This window comes from Coregonus lavaretus (assembly GCF_964263955.1).
Source record: "Coregonus lavaretus genome assembly, chromosome: 5".
In the NCBI taxonomy this organism is placed as follows: Eukaryota; Metazoa; Chordata; class Actinopteri; order Salmoniformes; family Salmonidae; genus Coregonus; species Coregonus lavaretus.
Window position 1 is genome coordinate 52,693,732 of NC_139992.1, and position 19,497 is coordinate 52,713,228.

Consider the following 19,497-nt stretch of genomic DNA (forward strand, 5'->3'; position numbering starts at 1 on the left):
AGTATCTAAATGTTAGCTACAGTAGATACAATTGTCTTTATAAACTGTTTCATTGATACAACTGTTTGCCTTTACCCTTTTCCTCTCATGGACTTGGGTTTGCTTGCACACTTTTCCTCTCAGTGATATCTGCGTCATTGAATGTGGAAAACTGTACTCAAGTCATGTTTTGTAAACTGTAGCCAAATTTGGAGACTGGGTATATAAAAAAGTATTTCGCCCTGGCCCTTTACCTAGGTGACATTTGTTGAAGAGCCTTTCTTCTTTCTGTAAAACACTGTTTCTATTGCAAAATCTATCGCAAGATCCTAATTACATTCTCTAAATTAGCAATGTGACCATAGTAACCTCCAAGCTCATCATTAAGCTTTCTGACGGGCCGCCCCCAGGTGGTGAAGGTAGGAAACAACACCTCCACTTCGCTGATCCTCAACACAGGGGCCCCACCAGGGTGCGTGCTCAGCCCCCTCCTGTACTCCCTGTTCACCCATGACTGCGTAGGCCACGCACGCCTCCAACTCAATCATCAAGTTTGCAGACGACACACCAGTAGTTGGTCTGATTACCAACAGTGATGAGACAGCCTACAGGGAGGAGGTGAGGGCCCTGGCGGAGTGGTGCCAGGAAAATAACCTCTCCCTCAACGTCAACAAAACAAAGGAGCTGATTGTGGACTTCAGGAAACAGCAGAGGGAGCACGCCCCTATCCACATCGACGGGAACGCAGTGGAGAAGGTGGTAAGCTTCAAGTTCCTCTGCGTACACATCACTGACAATCTGAAATGGTCCACCCACACAGACAGTGTTGTGAAGAAGGCGCAACAGTGCCTCTTCAACCTCAGGAGGCTGAAGAAATTTGGCTTGGCCCCTAAGACCCTCACAAACTTTTACAGATGCTCAGTTGAGAGCATCCTGTCAGGCTGTATCAGCGCCTTATACGGCAACTGCACCGCCCAAAACCGCAGGGCTCTCCAGAGGGTGGTGCGGTCTGCCCAACGCATCACTGGGGGCACACTGCCTGCCCTCCAGGACACCTACAGCACCCGATGTCACAGGAAGGCCAAAAAGATCATCAAGGACATCAACCACCCGAGCCACGGCCTGTTCACCCTGCTATCATCCAGAAGGTGAGGTCAGTACAGGTGCATCAAAGCTGGGGCAGAGAGACTGAAAAACAGCTTCTATCTCAAGGCCATCAGACTTAAATAGCCATCACTAGCCGGCTACGACCCGGTTACTCAACCCTGCACCTTAGAGGCTGCTGCCCTATATACATAGACATGGAATCACTGGCCACTTTAATAATGTTTACATACTGCTTTACTCATCTCATATGTATATAATGTATTCTATTCTACTGTACTTTAGTCAATGCCGCTCTGACATTGCTCGTCCTAATATTTATATACAGTGCTATGAAAAAGTATTTGCCCCCTTTCTAATTTTCTCTACTTTTGCATATTCGTGATACTGAATGTTATCAGATCTTCAACCAAAACCTAATATTAGATAAAGGGAACATAAGTGAACAAATAACACAACACTTACATATGTATTTCATAAACAAAGTTATGCAACAGCCAATTCCCCTGTGTGAAAAAGTAATTGCCCCCTTACGCTCAATAACTGGTTGTGCCACCTTTAGCTGCAATGACTCCAACCAAATGCTTCATGTAGTTGTTGATCAGTCTCTCACGTCGCTGTGGAGTAATTTTGGCCCACTCTTCCATGCAGAACTGCTTTAACTCAGTGACGTGTGGGTTTTCAAGCATGAACTGCTCGTTTCAAGTCCTGCCACAACATCTCAATTGGGATTAGGTCTGGACTTTGACTAGGCCATTCCAAAACTTCCAAAATTGTTGCTTTTTAGCAATTTTCATGTAGACTTGATTGTGTGTTTTGGATCATTGTCTTGCTGCATGACCCAGCTGCGCTTCAGCTTCAGCTCACAAATGGATGGTCTGACATTCTCCTGTAGAATTCTCTGATACAGAGCAGAATTCATGGTTTCTTCTATTAAGGCAAGTCGTCCAGGTCCTGAGGCAGCTAAGCATCCCCAAACCATCACACCACCATGCTTGACCTTTGGTATGATGTTCTTACTGTGGAATGCAGTGTTTGGTTTTCGCCAGGCATAATGGGACCCATCTCGTCCATCAAGTTGACTCAAATTTGCCAAAAAGCACCTGGATGATCATCAAGACTCTTGGAAGTACGTTCTATGGACAGATGATTCAAAAGTATAACTTTTTGGACGACATGGTTCCAGTAATGCCTGGCGAAAACCAAACTCTGCCTTCCACAGTATCACAAATATGCAAAAGTAGAGAAAATTTGAAAGGGAGCAAATACTTTTTCATAGCACTGTATTTCTTAATTCCATTTACTTTTAGATTTGTGTATTGTTGTGAATTGTTAGATACTACTGCACTGTTGGAGCTAGGAACACAAGCATTTCGCTACTCCCGCAATATCATCTGCTAAATATGTGTATGTGACCAATAATATTTGATTTGATAAAATAAGTGTTTCTCTTACAAAGAACAGAGATGGCATTGACCAAAAAGCCCTAGTTTAATTATATGATTAATCAATATTTTCACTAATTACATTTCACTCACCTGAAATCAGTTCCAGTATGGCCTTGTTCAGTCATTGAAAATGACATATAATCTTAAGTTATTTGTATTCTGCATGTTTTGTGCCACGACTGGCCTTTCAAACCAATGAAAGCCAGAGGAGGACGTTTATTATGAGCAGCTCTGTTTTACTCACAAACCAGTGTTTCCCAAACTCCACAGCTGATTCAAGTTATCAAAGCTTGATGATCAGTTGATTATTTGAGTCAGCTGTGGAGTGCTAAAGAAAAAAACTAAATGTGCACGCCTTGGGGTCCCGAGGACCGAGTTTGGGAAACTCTGACATGAATAATTTGAATAGCAGTGTCGGTCATTATTCATTTTGTGTGACAGTGGGGTTAGATCTGGCAAAAACATTAGATGCTGTAATTGAAATTGCCTTCAACAAGTACTCAATACGAGTGTGTGCGTATGTCTGTATGATTTATCCTTTACAAACACACACACACACACACACACACACACACACACACACGTGCATACACTCACACATGCACACATGCAGTGCCTTCAGAAAGTATTCACACCCCTTGACTTTTTCCACATTTTGTTGTGTTACAGCCTGAATTTAAAATGGATCAAATTAAGACTGGCCTACACACAATACCCCATAATATACTGTATAATATCAAAGTAAAATTATGTTTTTTGAAATTTTAATTAATTAAAAATGAAAAGCTGAAATGTCTTGAGTCAATAAGTATTGAACTCCTTTGATATGGCAAGCCTAAATAAGTTCAGGAGTAAAAAGTAGCTGAAAAGGATTTGTATTTGTATTTATTAAGGATCCCCATTAGCTGCTGCTACTCTTCCTGGTGTCCAAACTAATTAAGGCAAAAACAAGAATGAAATAAAATAGTACATATAACATTATTACATCACTTCATATCTAAAATACAACATGTATATACCACCATGCATACATATGTGTAGAGTGTGTGTGCTGGCGTGTGCGTGTGTGTTTTTATGCAAGTATGCGTGCCTGTGAGTGTGTGTCTCCTCACAGTCCACATTGTTCCATAAGGTGTAGTTTTATCTTGATGTGGAATAGATGTGGAATAGATTTCCATGCTCTGTGTAGTATTGTGCATTTTCCAAAGTCCGTTTTGGACTTGGGGACTGTGAAGAGACCACTGGTGGCATATCTTGTGGGGTATGCATGGTTGTCTGAGCTGTGTGCTAGTTGTTTGAACAGACAGCTCAGTAATTTGAACATGTCAATACCTCTCACAAAGACAAGTAGTGATGCAGTATTTTGAGCCAGGAGAGATTGACATGTTTGACATGATTGCATGTCATTAATATTAGCTCTCCGTGTACATTTAAGGGCCAGACGTGGTCTGTTCTCGGCCAACTTTAATTTGCCTATGTCCCTCTTTGTGGCACTTGACCATATGACTGGGCAGAGGTCCAAGTGCGACAAAACTAGGGCCTGTAGGATTTGTTTTGTTGATAGCAATGACAAGAAAGCAGAGCATCGCTCTATTACGGACAGACCTCTCCCCATCTTAGCTACCGTTGCATCTATATGTTTTGTCCATGACAGTTGGCAATCCAGGGTTACATCAAGTAGTTTAATCTCCTCAACTTGCTCAATTTCCACAGTATTCAAAAACATGCATCCTGTTTGCAATAAGTCACATAGATAAAGGTGTCCTTCCTAATTCAGTTGCCGGAGAGGAAGGAAACCACTCAGGGATTTCACCATGAGGCCAATGGTGACTTTAAAACAGTTACAGAGTTTAATGGCTGTGATAAGAGAACACTAAGGATGGATCAATAACATTGTAGTTACTCCAGAATACTAATCTAAATGACAAAGTGAAAAGAAGGAAGCCTGTACAGAATAAAAATATTCAAAAACATGCATCCTGTTTACGATAAGGCACTAAAGTATAACTGCTAAGAATTTGGCAAAGAAATCAACTTTATGTCCTGAATACAAAATGTTATATTCGGGGCAAATCCAACAGAACACATCACTGAGTATCACTTCATATTTTCAAGCATGGTGGTGGCTACATCATGTTATGGGTATGCTTGTTATCGACGAGGACTAGGGAGTTTTTTTTTGTTGATAAAAGGAAACAGAATATAGCTAAGCATAGGCAAAATCCTAGAGAAAAACCTGGTCCAGTCTGCTTTCCAACAGACACTGGGAGACAAATCCACCTTTCAGAAGTACAATAACCTAAAACACAAGGCCAAATATACATTGGATTTGCTTACCAATATGACATTGACTATTCATGAGTGTCCTAAGAACAGTTTTGACTTAAATTGGCTTGAAAAATCTATGGCAATACTTGAAAATGGCTGTCTAGCAATGATCTACAACCAACATGACAGAGCTTGAAGAATGTTTAAAATAATAATGTACAAATATTGTACAATCCAGATGTGAAAACTCTTGGAGACTTACCCAGAAAGATGTACAACTGTAATCACTGCCAAAGGTGATTTTAGCATGTATTGACTCAGGGGTGTGAATACTTCTGTATTTAATTTTCAATAAATGTGCAAACATTTCAAAAAACATGTTTTCACTTTGCCATTGTGGGGTGTTGGTGTATCAATTTAATCAATTTAGAATTCAGGCTGTAACACAACAAAATGTGGAATAAGTAAAGGGGTATGAATACTTTCTGAAGGCACTGTACACACATATACCCACACACACACCCATCCACCCACACAAACACACACACACACAGACACACACACACTTCCACACACATACAACAACCCCCCGACCACGCACATAAATAATGGCATCATGTCATTGCATATGTGTTATCCTGAGTCCATCTGTTCCTATCAAAGCACACATCAACGTCAATACAGTGTTAGGGGGGAGAGATAGAGCCAGCAACACATTCATAGCAATCACATGTACAACACAATATCTCGTCTACATGATAACCTGCTGCAAAGCTATTTCATGTCATAAGATGTCATATTTACCAGCCAGTGGGGAGAATGGGCTGCGTAGAGTTACATAGTAACATTGTGCCATTGTCAGCAGCATGAAAAAGCTACTCTCATAGAACATGTTACTGTTATTTTGGGTTTGTGATTTTTGTCATTTTTGTATTCCTTGCTACGCCAACATGTTTTCTGTTCAGGTATTTATGTTTTGATACAGTATATAATTAGATTGTAATGAAACATATATATATATATATATATATATATATATATATATATATATATATATATATAGTTTTGTTCTTGATTTAAATAATGTACATATTCAGCATTTGATATACTGTATGTATGCATTAATTGTTCTCTTCTCTCTTTGGCCTTCAGACAACACGTATAGAACGTCTTCAGGTTATATTCAATGTGTACTGTATGATGCACTTTATTTTGATGCATACATACAGTTGAAGTCTGTATGTGTTTGTGGTCCTGTTTGTAGCTCAGCTGGTAGAGCACGGCGGTTGTATCGCCAGGGTAGTGGGTTCGATCCCCGGGGCCACCCATACACAAAAATGTATGCACGCATGACTGTAAGTCGCTTTGGATAAAAGCGTCTGCTAAGTGGCATATTATTATTATATTATTATAAGTCGGAAGTTTACGTACACTTAAGTTTGACTCATTAAAACTTGTTTTTCAACCACTCCACACATTTCTTGTTACAAACTATAGTTTTGGCAAATTGGTTAGGACATCTACTTTGTGCATGACACAAGTACGTTTTCCAACAATTGTTTACAGATATATTATTTCACTTATAATTCACTGTATCACAATTCCAGTGGGTCAGAAGTTTACATACACTAAGTTGACTGTGCCTTTAAACAGCTTGGAAAATTCCAGAAGATGATGTCATGGCTTTAGAAGCTTCTGATAGGCTAATTGACATCATTTGAGTCAGTTGGCGGTGTACCTGTGGATGTATTTCAAGGCCTACCTTCAAACTCAATGCCTCTTTGCTTGACATCATGGGAAAATCAAAAGGAAAAAAACATGGTAGACCTCCACAAGTCTGGTTCATCCTTGGGAGCAATTTCCAAACGCCTGAAGGTACCATGTTCATCTGTACAAACAATAGTACGCAAGTAGAAAACACCATGGGACCACGCAGCAGTCATACAGCTCAGGAATGAGATGCGTTCTGTCTCATAGAGATGAACATACTTTGGTGCGAAAGTGCAAATCAATCCCAGAACAACAGCAAAGGACCTTGTGAAGATGCTGGAGGAAACAGGTACAAAAGTATCCATATCCACAGTAAAATGAGTCTTATATCATATAACCTGAAAGGCTGCTCAGCAAGGAAGAAGCCACTGCTCCAAAACCGCCATAAAAAAGCCAGACTACGGTTTGCAACTGCACATGGGGACAAAGATCATACTTTTTGGAGAAATGTCCTCTGGTCTGATGAAACAAAAATAGAACTGTTTGGCCATGATGACCATCGTTATGTTTGGAGGAAAAAGGGGGTTGATTGCAAGCCGAAGAACACCATCCCAACCGTGAAGCACGGGGGGTGGCAGCATCATGCTGTGGGGATACTTTGCTGCAGGAGGGTGGGGTACACTTCACAAAATAGATGGTATCATGAGGAAGGAAAATTATGGGGATATATTGAAGCAACATCTCAAGACATCAGTCAGGAAGTTAAAGCTTGGTCACAAATGGGTCTTCCAAATGGACAATGACCCCAAGCATACGTCCAAAGTTGTGGCAAAATGGCTTAAGGACAACAAAATCAAGGTATTGGAGTGGCCATCACAAAGCCCTGTCCTCAATCCTATAGAAAATGTGTGGGCAGAACTGAAAAAGTGTGTGCGAGCAAGGTGGCCTACAAACCTGACTCATTTACACCAGCTCTGTCAGGAGGAATGGGCCAAAATTCACCCAACTTATTATGGGAAGCTTGTGGAAGGTTAAACAATTTAAAGGCAATGCTACCAAATACTAATTGAGTGTATGTGAACTTCTGACCCACTGGGAATGTGATGAAATAAATAAAAGCTGAAATAAATTGTTATCTCTACTATTATTCTGACATTTCACATTCTTAAAATAAAGTGGTGATCCTAACTGACCTAAGAGAGGGAATTTTTACTAGCATTAAATGTCAGGAATTGTGAAAAACTGAGTTTAAATGTATTTGGCTAAGGTGTATGTAAACTTCCGACTTCAACTGTATATTGTTATACTGTAGAATACAGACAGAGTAACAAGAGGTGTGTGACAGAATGGCAGTGGGACCGGGGGTACACAGGTGCATATGTGCTGTAGGAAATTGCTCTATCCTCTAGACCAGGAGAAGGCAACTAGATTCAGCCATGGTCCAATTTTTGTCAGAGTGGATGGTAGGGGAGCTTGAACATGATTATAATAATTTGTACACAGCAAATTGCCCGAAGTAACACTTTATGATAAAGTTCCTTAATAAACCATTTATATTTGTAAATGCTAGTTATTCATTATGTATTAATAATTCATAAGATCATTCATACGATGTTTAATATAAAACATTTGTAAAAAGCCTTTAAAAAAGCAGCCAACCCTTGCTCTAGACCAACTAAGTGTAGCATTCTAAGTGTTATTCTAACTGTGTCCTGTTTTCTCTGGTGCGGTGTGTCCAGGGCTGACAGCAGCGGCGGCGGCAGCTGCCAACGCGGCCATCGCCGAGGCCATGAAGGTGAAGAAGATCAAGCTGGAGGTGATGAGCGGCTACCACGGCAACACCAACCAGCATGGGGCTGATGGCGAGAACGGAGACCTCAGCTCCAGCATGGGTGAGTCAGTCAGTGTGCCCTTCACACACACAGATGCAAGCTCATGTGCACGTAAATGTGCATGCAGGTGCTTACACTCACACAAACACATGCATCCAGATATCAAAGCAGGTATGAATACATATGCAGACACACAGACTCAGACACACACACACAGGTTCATAGTTTGCAGATCTCAGCTACATACAGCTTGTGTTGAAACAAAGCTGTACGTTTGTACACCTGAATGCCTCTCCAATAATCAAATCACCCGTAGCTCAAAGATACTGTCAAGCTAAGGTACTGGATTCCAAACATACCTATTCTTGCCAGTGTGGAGCACAATGTGGGTAGTTCAGAGAATACAGGTCCAGTTGAAACATCTACAAACTATTTTTGTCTTCCTTTTATTTATTTATTTGTACAATTATTGTGCATTTTAATATAAAGCTGAACACAGTGTCCAAGTCTTTGTAATGCAATGGTACGTTCTGTCTGTTAAGTCTTGTTCTCTACTGCACTGTAAAATCCAATCTAAAAACAACACAGACATTGTTAAATACTAAATGTAATCCATGAACACTGTATCCCAAAGCTATTAGCCATTAACTCAGTCTCTAATTTATTTAATGTAATCATTGCTTTTTCAATATGTGCCATTTCAATTAATTATTACCCAGCAATACAGACAGATTTAGCTAATATCACCACCAAGCCACTTAGCTTATTGTGGAAAATTATAATATAGTGTTGAATTATTATGAGCCCATTACAAATTATAGGCTCCATGTAATCCCTAAAGCTTTGATTTGCAAAATAGTGTTTTTGATTCACTTGCTCTTGCTAAGTGTCTCGACTCATGAATACATTTCAACAGAAGTACTTGACACTGTATATTTGAGTAAAAACTGGTCACTACGCAGAATGAACAAAGAAGCACAATTATTTTAAAAGATGTTGTACGGTTTTAGTTTAATGTGTACTAACAACTGTTAACACAATGTAAAAATTGAATAATTATTTTTTATTTTTGTTTCTCTCCGTAGCACACGCACTTTCAATATTTCAGTAATAAATTATTTTATGTTTTCAGTGTGTTAATAGTTTTTAGTATACATATTTTCAAGATGACTGATGAGAAGAGAATCGTCCAACCCATCGGGTATCACACTACATACACCCTCATATGCCATGTCTTGAAATATGCAGATAGATGGAATAAAAGTATGTTTACATTGTAACACTTACGACACCCAACTTTCTAGCTCCGCCCACACTTTACGGACTTCATAGCATTCCCTGAAAGCATGGATTATTGAGTCATTATTAGTTTTACATTTAAGATATGTCTCTGCCATTGTGCTGTATTTTGTATCTTGTATAATACATTCTATACATTAGCTTATACTGGGTTAAGCATAACTTTTCATTAACTGTAATTTTGTTAGTTATGCTCCAACTTTCCCTCCATCTACATTGGTCAGTCCAAAATTGCTTTTTTAATTATGTCATGGAAGTAAACTTTAAATTTTTTATTTTACCAAGTAATTTACAGTTTCTTTGCCTTTAGTTTTCCATGTGGACCAATTGATCGGTGAATTCTGAAAAGCTATCCTAGGATTGTTCAAAGAGTTTGTGTTTTTAGGAAGTTATATTGGAATACATTTCATTTTCTTCCATATTGTTATAGTGTTCTTAACTATAAAGTTGTTAATGTTCTTAGCTTTATACACGTAGAATATTCTGGGGATGAGCATGTGCATCTTCAATATGCACCCATTCTTCTTCTTTAGTGCATTTAAGTATATGTCATAGGTAAAAGCCTTGGGTAGCGCGTTTATACAATTCCAAGTCTGGAAGGTTAAAACCACCCTCAGACTTAGGAAGATGTAAAATGTCTGTTATGACCGAGTATATTTTTTTAAAGAATATCTTCGGTGGGGTAATTGGTATTACCGAGAATATATATAAAAACTTTGTGAGCCATGCCATTCTGAAAAGGTTTATTCTACCTGTAAAATGTATGGGAAGATTGTTCCATTTAATTAGATCTGCTTTCATATTGTTGATAATGGGATAAATGTATCTTTATATATTTGTTGTTTGTTGTCACTTATAAAGTATCCTAAATATTTGATATTTTTTGTTGTCTACTTAAAGGATGGCTGATATGTTTTCATATTTTTTGAGATGCACAGTTCATGAGCTCTGAGGTCATCAATAGACCAATAAAAATAAAAGGAAATGGATATACGACCAATAAGAAAACAAGGCTACGAGGTTACCGAAATCAAGAACATTTTGAATAAGAGCTAATAAGAATGACAGTGGAGCTAATAAGAAACTGTTTTATCTTTTTACAATTTAAATTGAATCCTTGAGCACATGGCCGGCCAGCCACATGCCCTGAAGAATCATAATTATGTTGAAGGGAGCAGCTGTGTGTGTGCGCGCGTGTACATGTGTGTGTGTGTGCATCTGTATGCATGTCTGTGTTTATTTGTGTGTATACACACACGTGTGTGTGTGTGTGTGTGTGTGTGCGTGCATGGGTGTGGATCCACATGCATATTTGTGTGTGTGTTGGTGTGGATACGCGGCCCACGGAATTAGCTTCCTGAGTGAAACATATGGCGGTGACGCCTCCTGGCCCCATCCACAATCAATTGGATTATTTTCCTGTAATATTTACTCGCAGCGATGAGATGCTTGTGTGCATGGTGATGAACAGTCTGCCACTGGCATTTGAAGGTGACCTGTCACTGTGTATGGACAAATCTCTCGTTTGCAGAAATGTAGAAAATAAATCATTAGGGGCTAGGCAGGGAGACAGAGGCACCATCTCTCTGCCTCTGTCTCTGTCTCTGTCTCTGTCTCTGTCTCTGTCTCTGTCTCTGTCTCTCTCTCTCTCTCTCTCTCTCTCTCTCTCTCTCTCTCTCTCTCTCTCTCTCTCTCTCTCTCTCTCTCTCTCTCTCTCTCTCTCTCTCTCTCTCTCTACCCCCCCTGTTTCCCTCTCTCTCTTTCTCTCCTTCTTCCCCCTCTCGCTTACTCTCCCCAGATTTAAATCGCTCTCAGATTTATGATTTGAATTAATGCTTTGTTTCGTTAAAGCAATGGCTTGCTGAGAAAAATTATGTTTGGTACTGAAGCCATCCTTATATTGATTACTGGGTGTCGCAGCAATGTCTTGTTTATATCAGCCACTCTTGTGTGACATGGTGTCCAGCAGAAGTCATCTTATTCAGTGGTTCTCAAACCTCTCCTAGGGGACCCCCAGCCATTCCAGGTATATTTCCAGAGCTAGCATACCTGATTGAACTTGTTAACTAATTATGTGAATCAGGTGAGCTAGTTGAGGGCTACAACAAAATGGTGAAATGTCTGGGGGTCCCTGAGGGCAGGGTTTGAGAACCACTCTTTTGATGGGCCACGGAGAGAGAAATGAATGTTTAACCAACATTTATAAAGGGAAAATCAACATTCCTTCAATGTTATGGCCTACAGTAGTATAGTATAGTCTGCGGAGAGAGAGCAACGTTTAAAAAAGGGAAAGCAACATTCCTTCAATGTTCCTTCAACATTATGTAATTAGTATAGTCTCTTCAGATGGGCCACGGAAAGAGAGCAATGTTTAAGCAACGTTTAAAAAGGGAAAGCCAACATTTCTTCAACATTGAAAATGGAAAAAGCACCCTTCTGTCTATGTTTAAATTGCTAGTTGTACATAAATGTTTGTTTCAATAGACCAGGAAGGGTCAGCTATTGTCAAATGGAATTTATCCTCAAATACTTACCTGGTTAAATGAAGTAGTCATGGTTGTGAAGGGATCTCTTTTACTGCAAGGAAACAAAAAAGTAACCCATTCCACTGTAGCATTAAGTGTGAAGTGAATAAAACAGTTCCTTTGACACACACCATGAAGAGCATAAACATTTTGCTCATGTTTGCAATATAATCTGCTTCACTCTCAGCACTCAGGCCCTTGCTGATGATACTGTTTAGGCTAATGCTTATACTGCAGGGCAGTGCTGATGAGGAAGTGAATGCATGCTCTCTTTTAAAGAGAGAGAGAGTTCATACTAATTCAAAAAGGGTTGATAGTGATAATGATATTGTAACTATTGAAATATGTAATACTATTAGTTTGAGACAAAAGCAGAGACAGTGGCAGATACAGGCATACAAGGCAGGGGCAAAGCAGAGCCAGAGAGATAAATGCAGAGGCAGATACAGAGATAGTGTTAGATGCCGAGGCAGGGACAGAAACAAAGGGAGGGACAAAGGCAGAGGCAGACACAGAGGCAGACACAGAGACAGAGAGACAGAGACAGAGCTAGAAACAGAAGCAGAAAAAAATAACAGAGGTAGAGAAGGAGGCAGACAAAGACAGAGGTAGAGACAAAGGCCAAGACAGAGGCTGAGACCGAGACAGGGAGTGAAGGACACCTTGTTCTGTTGGTGGAGTAGGATTGCTCTGTGTCTGCCGGCTTTGTGTTGATGTCAATGGAACAGGCTAAGGTTTCTCTCCCCCACATCAAATAGAGAGCAAGACAGAGAGAGAGAGCTTGTTCTCTGATTAGACAAACAGTTTGTCTCTGAGTGTTGACCCTTGTTGCTTCTGTGTGTTGCTCTGGATGGGAGTCTGTTAGATGGCTAATGTGATGTAGTTGTTGAGCGTCTTCACTGCAAGTATATTGTATGTTTTAAATATTCAATAAAAAATAAAAAAGTTTGTCTCTCACTCTCTTTGATTCTCCCTGGCAGTCTTGCGAAGGAGGTGGTGTGTGTTGGTTTGGAAGGGGGTTCAGAGGCCCTCTCGATGTGTACAATGTGGATTGTTCCTGTGGCTTTCAGGAAATGCCACAATTACTGATCACAGACCCAGGCTAGAGCATGTGTGGCACTGGGCCTTTCAGTTGGCTAAACGGGCAGCCAGCTAAATCAAAATGTATTCGTTGCGTACACAGTTTAGCAGATGTTATAGCGGGTGCAGCGAAATGCTTATCTTACTAGCTCCTAACAATGTAGTAAAATGTCAAACAGATACACAAATAATTCATTTAAAAAACAAGAAAACAGAAAGAACAACAAGAAATCAAGAAATGTCAGAATGAATCCAATAACAGCCTAATTAGCACAGTAACAGTGATCCACATGCAATCTATATGTATTTTCACTGGATGAATTTACACAAATACAAGGAATGCAATATACAGTAGCAGAAATATTAGAATGAGCTATGTCGAGAAGTATATACATATACAGTACAGTATATAAATATACAGTGCAAAAGTAAATTAGCTTCCGGATGTATGTGAATAATGTGTATAGACAGTATGTGAATAGAAAAGTTGTGAATAGCAGTAGTTATATAATGAATCATGACTACAGTATATACAGAATAAAGTGGTTAAAACAGTATGTAAAACATTTTTAAGTGGCAAGTGTTCAATGACTCTATATACATAGGGCAGTGGTCTCTAAGGTGCAGGGTAGAGTACCTGGTGGTAGCCAGCTAGTGACAGTGTCTGAGGTTCAGGGCAGGGTACTGGGCGGAGGCCGGCTAATGGTGACTTTTTAACAGTCTGATGGCCTGGAGATAGAAGCTGTTTATAAGTCTCTCAGTCCCAGATTTTATCCACCTGTACTGTCTCCACCTTCTAGATGGTAGTGGGGTGAACAGGCCGTGGCTCTGGTGGCTGGGGTCCTTGATGATCTTCTTGGCCTTCCTGTGACACCAGATGATGTAAATGTGTTGGAGGGTAGCCAGTGTGCCCCCGGTGATAGATTGGGCTGACCGCACCACCCTCTGGAGAGCCCTGCGGTTGCGGACGGTGCAATTGATGTACCAGGTGGTGATTAAGCCCAACAGGATGCTCTCAATGGTGCATCTGTAGAAGTTTGTGAGGGGCCAAGCCACATTTATTCAGCCTCCTGAGGTTGAAGAGGCGCTGTTGCGCTTTCTTCACCACACTGTCTTTGTGAATGGATGTGAACGCTGAGGAACTTGAAGCTTTTGACCCTCTTCACTGCGTCCCCGTCAATGTGGATGGGGGCGTGCTCTCTCTGCTGTCTCCTGTAGTCCACGTTGACGGAGATGTTATTTTCCTGGCACCACTCCGCCATGGCACTCACCTCCTCCCTGTATGCTGTCTCGTCGTTGTTGGTAGTCAGGCCTACCAATGTTGTGTCGTCAGAAAACTTGATGATTGAGTAGGAGGCTTGCGTGGCCACGCATTCATGGGTGAACAGGGAGTACAGGAGGGGGCTGAGCAGCACCTGTGGGGCCCCCGTAATGAGGATCAGCGTGGCGGAGGTGTTATTGCTGACCTTCACTACTTGGGGGAAGTCCAGGACGCAGTTGCACAGGGAGGGGTTCAGACCCAGGGCCCTGAGCTTAGTGATGAGCTTGGAGTGCACTATGGTGTTGAAGGCTGAGCTGTATTCGATCAACAACATTCTTACATAGGTATTCCTCTTGTCCAGATGGGATAGGGTAGTGTGCAGTGCAATGGTGATTGCGTCGTCCGTGGATCTGTTGGGGCGGTATGACAATTGTAGTGGGTCTAGGGTGTCAGGTAAGATGGAGGTGATATAATCCTTAACTAGCCTCTCAAAGCACTTAATGATTAGAGAAGTGAGTGCTATGGGGGGATAGTCATTTAGTTCAGTTACATTCACTTTCTTGGGTACAGGAATAATGGTGGACATTTTGAAGCAAGTGGAGACAACAGACTGGGATAGTGAGATATTGAATATGTCCGTAAACACATGCTCTCAAGACGCTGCTTACCACGGGTACTTCCTGCTTAAGTTTATGCATATAGACAGGGAGGACCAGGATGGAGGTGTCGTGTCAGATTTCCCGAAGGGAGGTCAGGGGAAGGCCTTGTAGCCATCCCAGAAAGCAGAGTAGCAATGGTCAAGGACGCTCTCGCCACGAGTAGCAAAGGAGATGTGTTGATACAATTTTGGGAGTGTTTTCCTCAGATTTCCTTTATTAAAGTCCCCAGCTACAATAAATGCGGCCTCAGGATATGTGGTTTCCAGTTTGTTCCTTGAGTGTCGTCGCGTTGTCGGCTTGTGGGGGAATGTACACGGCAGTCACTATAACCTAAAAATGTATCTCGGGAGGTAATGTGGTCGGCATTTGATGGTTAGGTATTCCAGATCGTGAGAACGAAAGGACTTGATTTCCTGTACATTACCACAATCACACCATGAGTTGTTAATCATGAGACATACCACTCCACCTGTCACGATCGTCGACAGATGAAGCGGACCAAGGCGCAGCGTGATAAGCATACATACTTTATTTCGTGTACACAACACGAAACAAAACAATAAACGAACGATACGTGAAGTCCTAGGTTACAACACAAACCTTTCGGAACAAGATCCCACAATAAACTGGTGAAAACAGGCTGCCTAAGTATTGTCCCCAATCAGAGACAACGAGCTACAGCTGTCTCTGATTGGGAACCACCCTGGCCAACATAGAAATAAACAATCTAGAACAAAACCCATAGAAAACTAAACATAACAAGTCCACACCCTGGCTCAACATTTAAGAGTCCCCAGAGCCAGGGCGTGACACCACCTCTTTGTTTCCCAGAGAGTTTTTTGTTCCTGTCCACGCGATGAATGGAGAACCCCGCTGGTTGTATGGACGGGGACAATATATCCAGAGAGAGCCATGATTCCTTAAAACAGTATGTTACAGTCCTTTATGTCTCTTTGGAAGGAGATCCTCACCCTGAGTTCATCTATTTTATTGTCCAAGAACTGAATGTTAGAGAGTAATATACTCTGAAGCTGTGGGTGAAATGTACGCCTCCTGAGTCTGACTAGGATCCCACTCCTCCTCCCTCTTTTTTGGAGTATCACCCGGGATAAATGGGGCTGCCTCGGGGAGTCCCAAAAGAATTATCCAGGTCTGGGAAATCAAATTTCTGGTCAAATTGCTGGTGAGTGACCGCCAATCTAATATCCAAAACTTATTTGGATAGGTAATAGTACTAGAAACGTTCTGAGCAAATATTGTACGAAATAACACACATAACAAAATAAGCTATTGTTTTTAATTAGCCAGCCAGACAGTCAGTCATTCCCTCCCAACGCACTGACCATGCACTGGCCCCAACCACGACCTTCATTACCGGGACAAAAAAGACTGTCAGCTGCTGCCCACTAACAAACACCTGCCAATTTCAAGAGAAGAAATTGCTTTTTTCAGGAGTGGGAATAGAAAACAAGTGTTTAAGACCTTGAGCTAAGAGGAGAGGAGAGAAGAAAACACACCTGTCTTTTTCCTCTCTTTTTTATTTCATCTACCTTTTCTTTCATTTCATGCCCCCCCTCTCTCTCTAAAATAGACATGACTGGTTCAGTGGCAGTCTCACTTAAACCGTAATTAGTGACATCATACAGTGGGGGAAAAAAAAATATTTAGTCAGCCACCAATTGTGCAAGTTCTCCCACAGAGAGGCCTGTAATTTTCATCATAGGTACACGTCAACTATGTCGCTGGGCAACACGGACTTTCAACTCCCTCCAAAGATTTTCTATGGGGTTGAGATCTGGAGACTGGCTAGGCCACTCCAGAACCTTGAAATGCTTCTTACGAAGCCACTCCTTCGTTGCCCGGGCGGTGTGTTTGGGATCATTGTCATGCTGAAAGACCCAGCCACGTTTCATCTTCAATGCCCTTGCTGATGGAAGGAGGTTTTCACTCAAAATATCACGATACATGGCCCCATTCATTATTTCCTTTACACGGATCAGTCGTCCTGGTCCCTTTGCAGAAAAACAGCACCAAAGCATGATGTTTCCACCCCCATGCTTCACAGTAGGTATGGTGTTCTTTGGATGCAACTCAGCATTCTTTGTCCTCCAAACACGACGAGTTGAGTTTTTACCAAAAAGTTCTATTTTGGTTTCATCTGACCATATGACATTCTCCCAATCATTTTCTGGATCTTCCAAATGCACTCTAGCAAACTTCAGACGGGCCTGGACATGTACTGGCTTAAGCAGGGGGACACGTCTGGCACTGCAGGATTTGAGTCCCTGGCGGCGTAGTGTGTTACTGATGGTAGGCTTTGTTACTTTGGTCCCAGCTCTCTGCAGGTCATTCACTAGGTGCCCCTGTGTGGTTCTGGGATTTTTGCTCACCGTTCTTGTGATCATTTTGACCCCACGGGGTGAGATCTTGCGTGGAGCCCCAGATCGAGGGAGATTATCAGTGGTCTTGTATGTCTTCCATTTCCTAATAATTGCTCCCACAGTTGATTTCTTCAAACCAACCTGCTTACCTATTGCAGATGCAGTCTTCCCAGCCTGGTGCAGGTCTACAATTTTGTTTCTGGTATCATTTGACAGCTCTTTGGTCTTGGCCATAGTGGAGTTTGGAGTGTTACTGTTTGAGGTTGTGGACAGGTGTCTTTTATACTGATAACAAGTTCAAACAGGTGCCATTAATACAGGTAACGAGTGGAGGACAGAGGAGCCTCTTAAAGAATAAGTTATAGGTGTGTGAGAGCCAGAAATATTGCTTGTTTGTAGGTGACCAAATACTTATTTTCCACCATAATTTGCAAATAAATTCATTAAAAATCCTACAATGTGATTTTCTGGAAAGAAAATGCTCAATTTGTCTGTCATAGTTGATGTGTACCTATGATGAAAATTACAGGCCTCTCTCATCTTTTTAAGTGGGAGAACTTGCACAATTGGTGGCTGACTAAATATTTTTTTCCCCCTACTGTATACTGTATCACTGTTTATGCTCTCTGTTTGGATCTCTCTCTCTCTCACTCTCTCTCTCTAACCCCGATTCTGGCGATCCACCTGACTCCTCCCCTCACCATGGCAATGGTAATACATCTTACATCATGTCTGTAATTAGCTGTGGGAATTCCATCCGATATCCACCAGACGATCCTGCCATGTACATCTTAAAGGTTTCACCACCTATCCAGCCTCAGGCCACCCCCAGCTCCAGCTCCCTCCTTACCCGGCTTCGGTGAGGGGAGCCTGGGCTGCAGAGCGGCCAAGTGACTGGGTGACATCATGTGTCTAGAGTAGAGGAAAAGATGAACAGTTGAAAGCAGATGTATTACATTTTTTTAACCTTTATTTTGAAAGGGAATCCATACTGAGACTAGGGTCTCTTTTACGAGCCCTGCATAAATGCATCAAACACATACACAATATACAAAATTACAAAACATATTGAGAAAAACAGACACATTTATCAACGTAAAAGTCTCCAATCATTACTCTGAACTGACCAAGGGGGACGAGAACATCTAATTTCAGAGAGCTCTGTAAGTTGTTCCACATAAAGGAGGCAAAATTACTAAAAGCAGCTTTACCCACCTCTGTGGAGACCAAAGGGGCCTCCAGTGTTATCCAAGCCTGAGACTGGGTTTGGTCATTTGTAAATGTAATTGTAATTAATGATGATAGATACATGCATGCACTTCTGCATGAGTGCTTTGTAGATAAACACAAGAAAATGCTGCTCTCTCCTTATATACAAAGAGGCCCAACCCACTTTTTGATACAACACACAATGGTGAGTTCTATAACCATCACCAGTAATAAACCTAAGGGCACAATGGAAAACAAAATCTAGTGGTTTAAGTGTAGATGCTGCTGCATGCATATACATAATATCCCCATAATCTAAAATAGACATAAAATATAATGTCCTTCATATTAACAAAAGTCACACATGCTTTGTTTCTGTAAAATAATCCAACCTTGAACTTGAAACTCAGCTCAGTGACATGTTTTTTTAAATGACAGTTTGTCATCAAGCCAGATACCATGATATGTGTAGGAAGGTACTCGCTCAATGTGTGTACCGTTCAAACTAGTCATTACAAAAGTCATTTAAATCTGGGTTACGGGACCTAAATAAAAAGAATGCATTTTGTTTTTGTTTGCATTTAGCACAGCAGGGGTTCAAACTGTAGAACCCAGTTCCTACATTTTAATATAAAAATGGATGTAATCAAAAAAACTATGCTACATTTTATCTCTGGGACCCTTAGGATGACAAATCAGAGCAAGATTACTGAATGTAAGTACATTATTTTACCTTCCAGAG

The 19,497-nt window shown here is 41.1% G+C and overlaps 1 protein-coding gene across 1 annotated transcript in view; it reads left to right on the forward strand.

Annotated features, from left to right (window-relative positions):
- LOC311129787 (dachshund homolog 1-like) overlaps nt 1-19,497 on the forward strand; it is a gene marked incomplete at both ends in the record, with an annotated part of 351,947 nt that overhangs the window by 213,085 nt on the left and 119,365 nt on the right. The window contains one exon of the mRNA XM_084162228.1: nt 8,249-8,401. Within this exon, the coding sequence (XP_084018354.1) occupies nt 8,249-8,401 (153 nt within the window). The remainder of the gene's footprint in view (nt 1-8,248; nt 8,402-19,497) is intronic.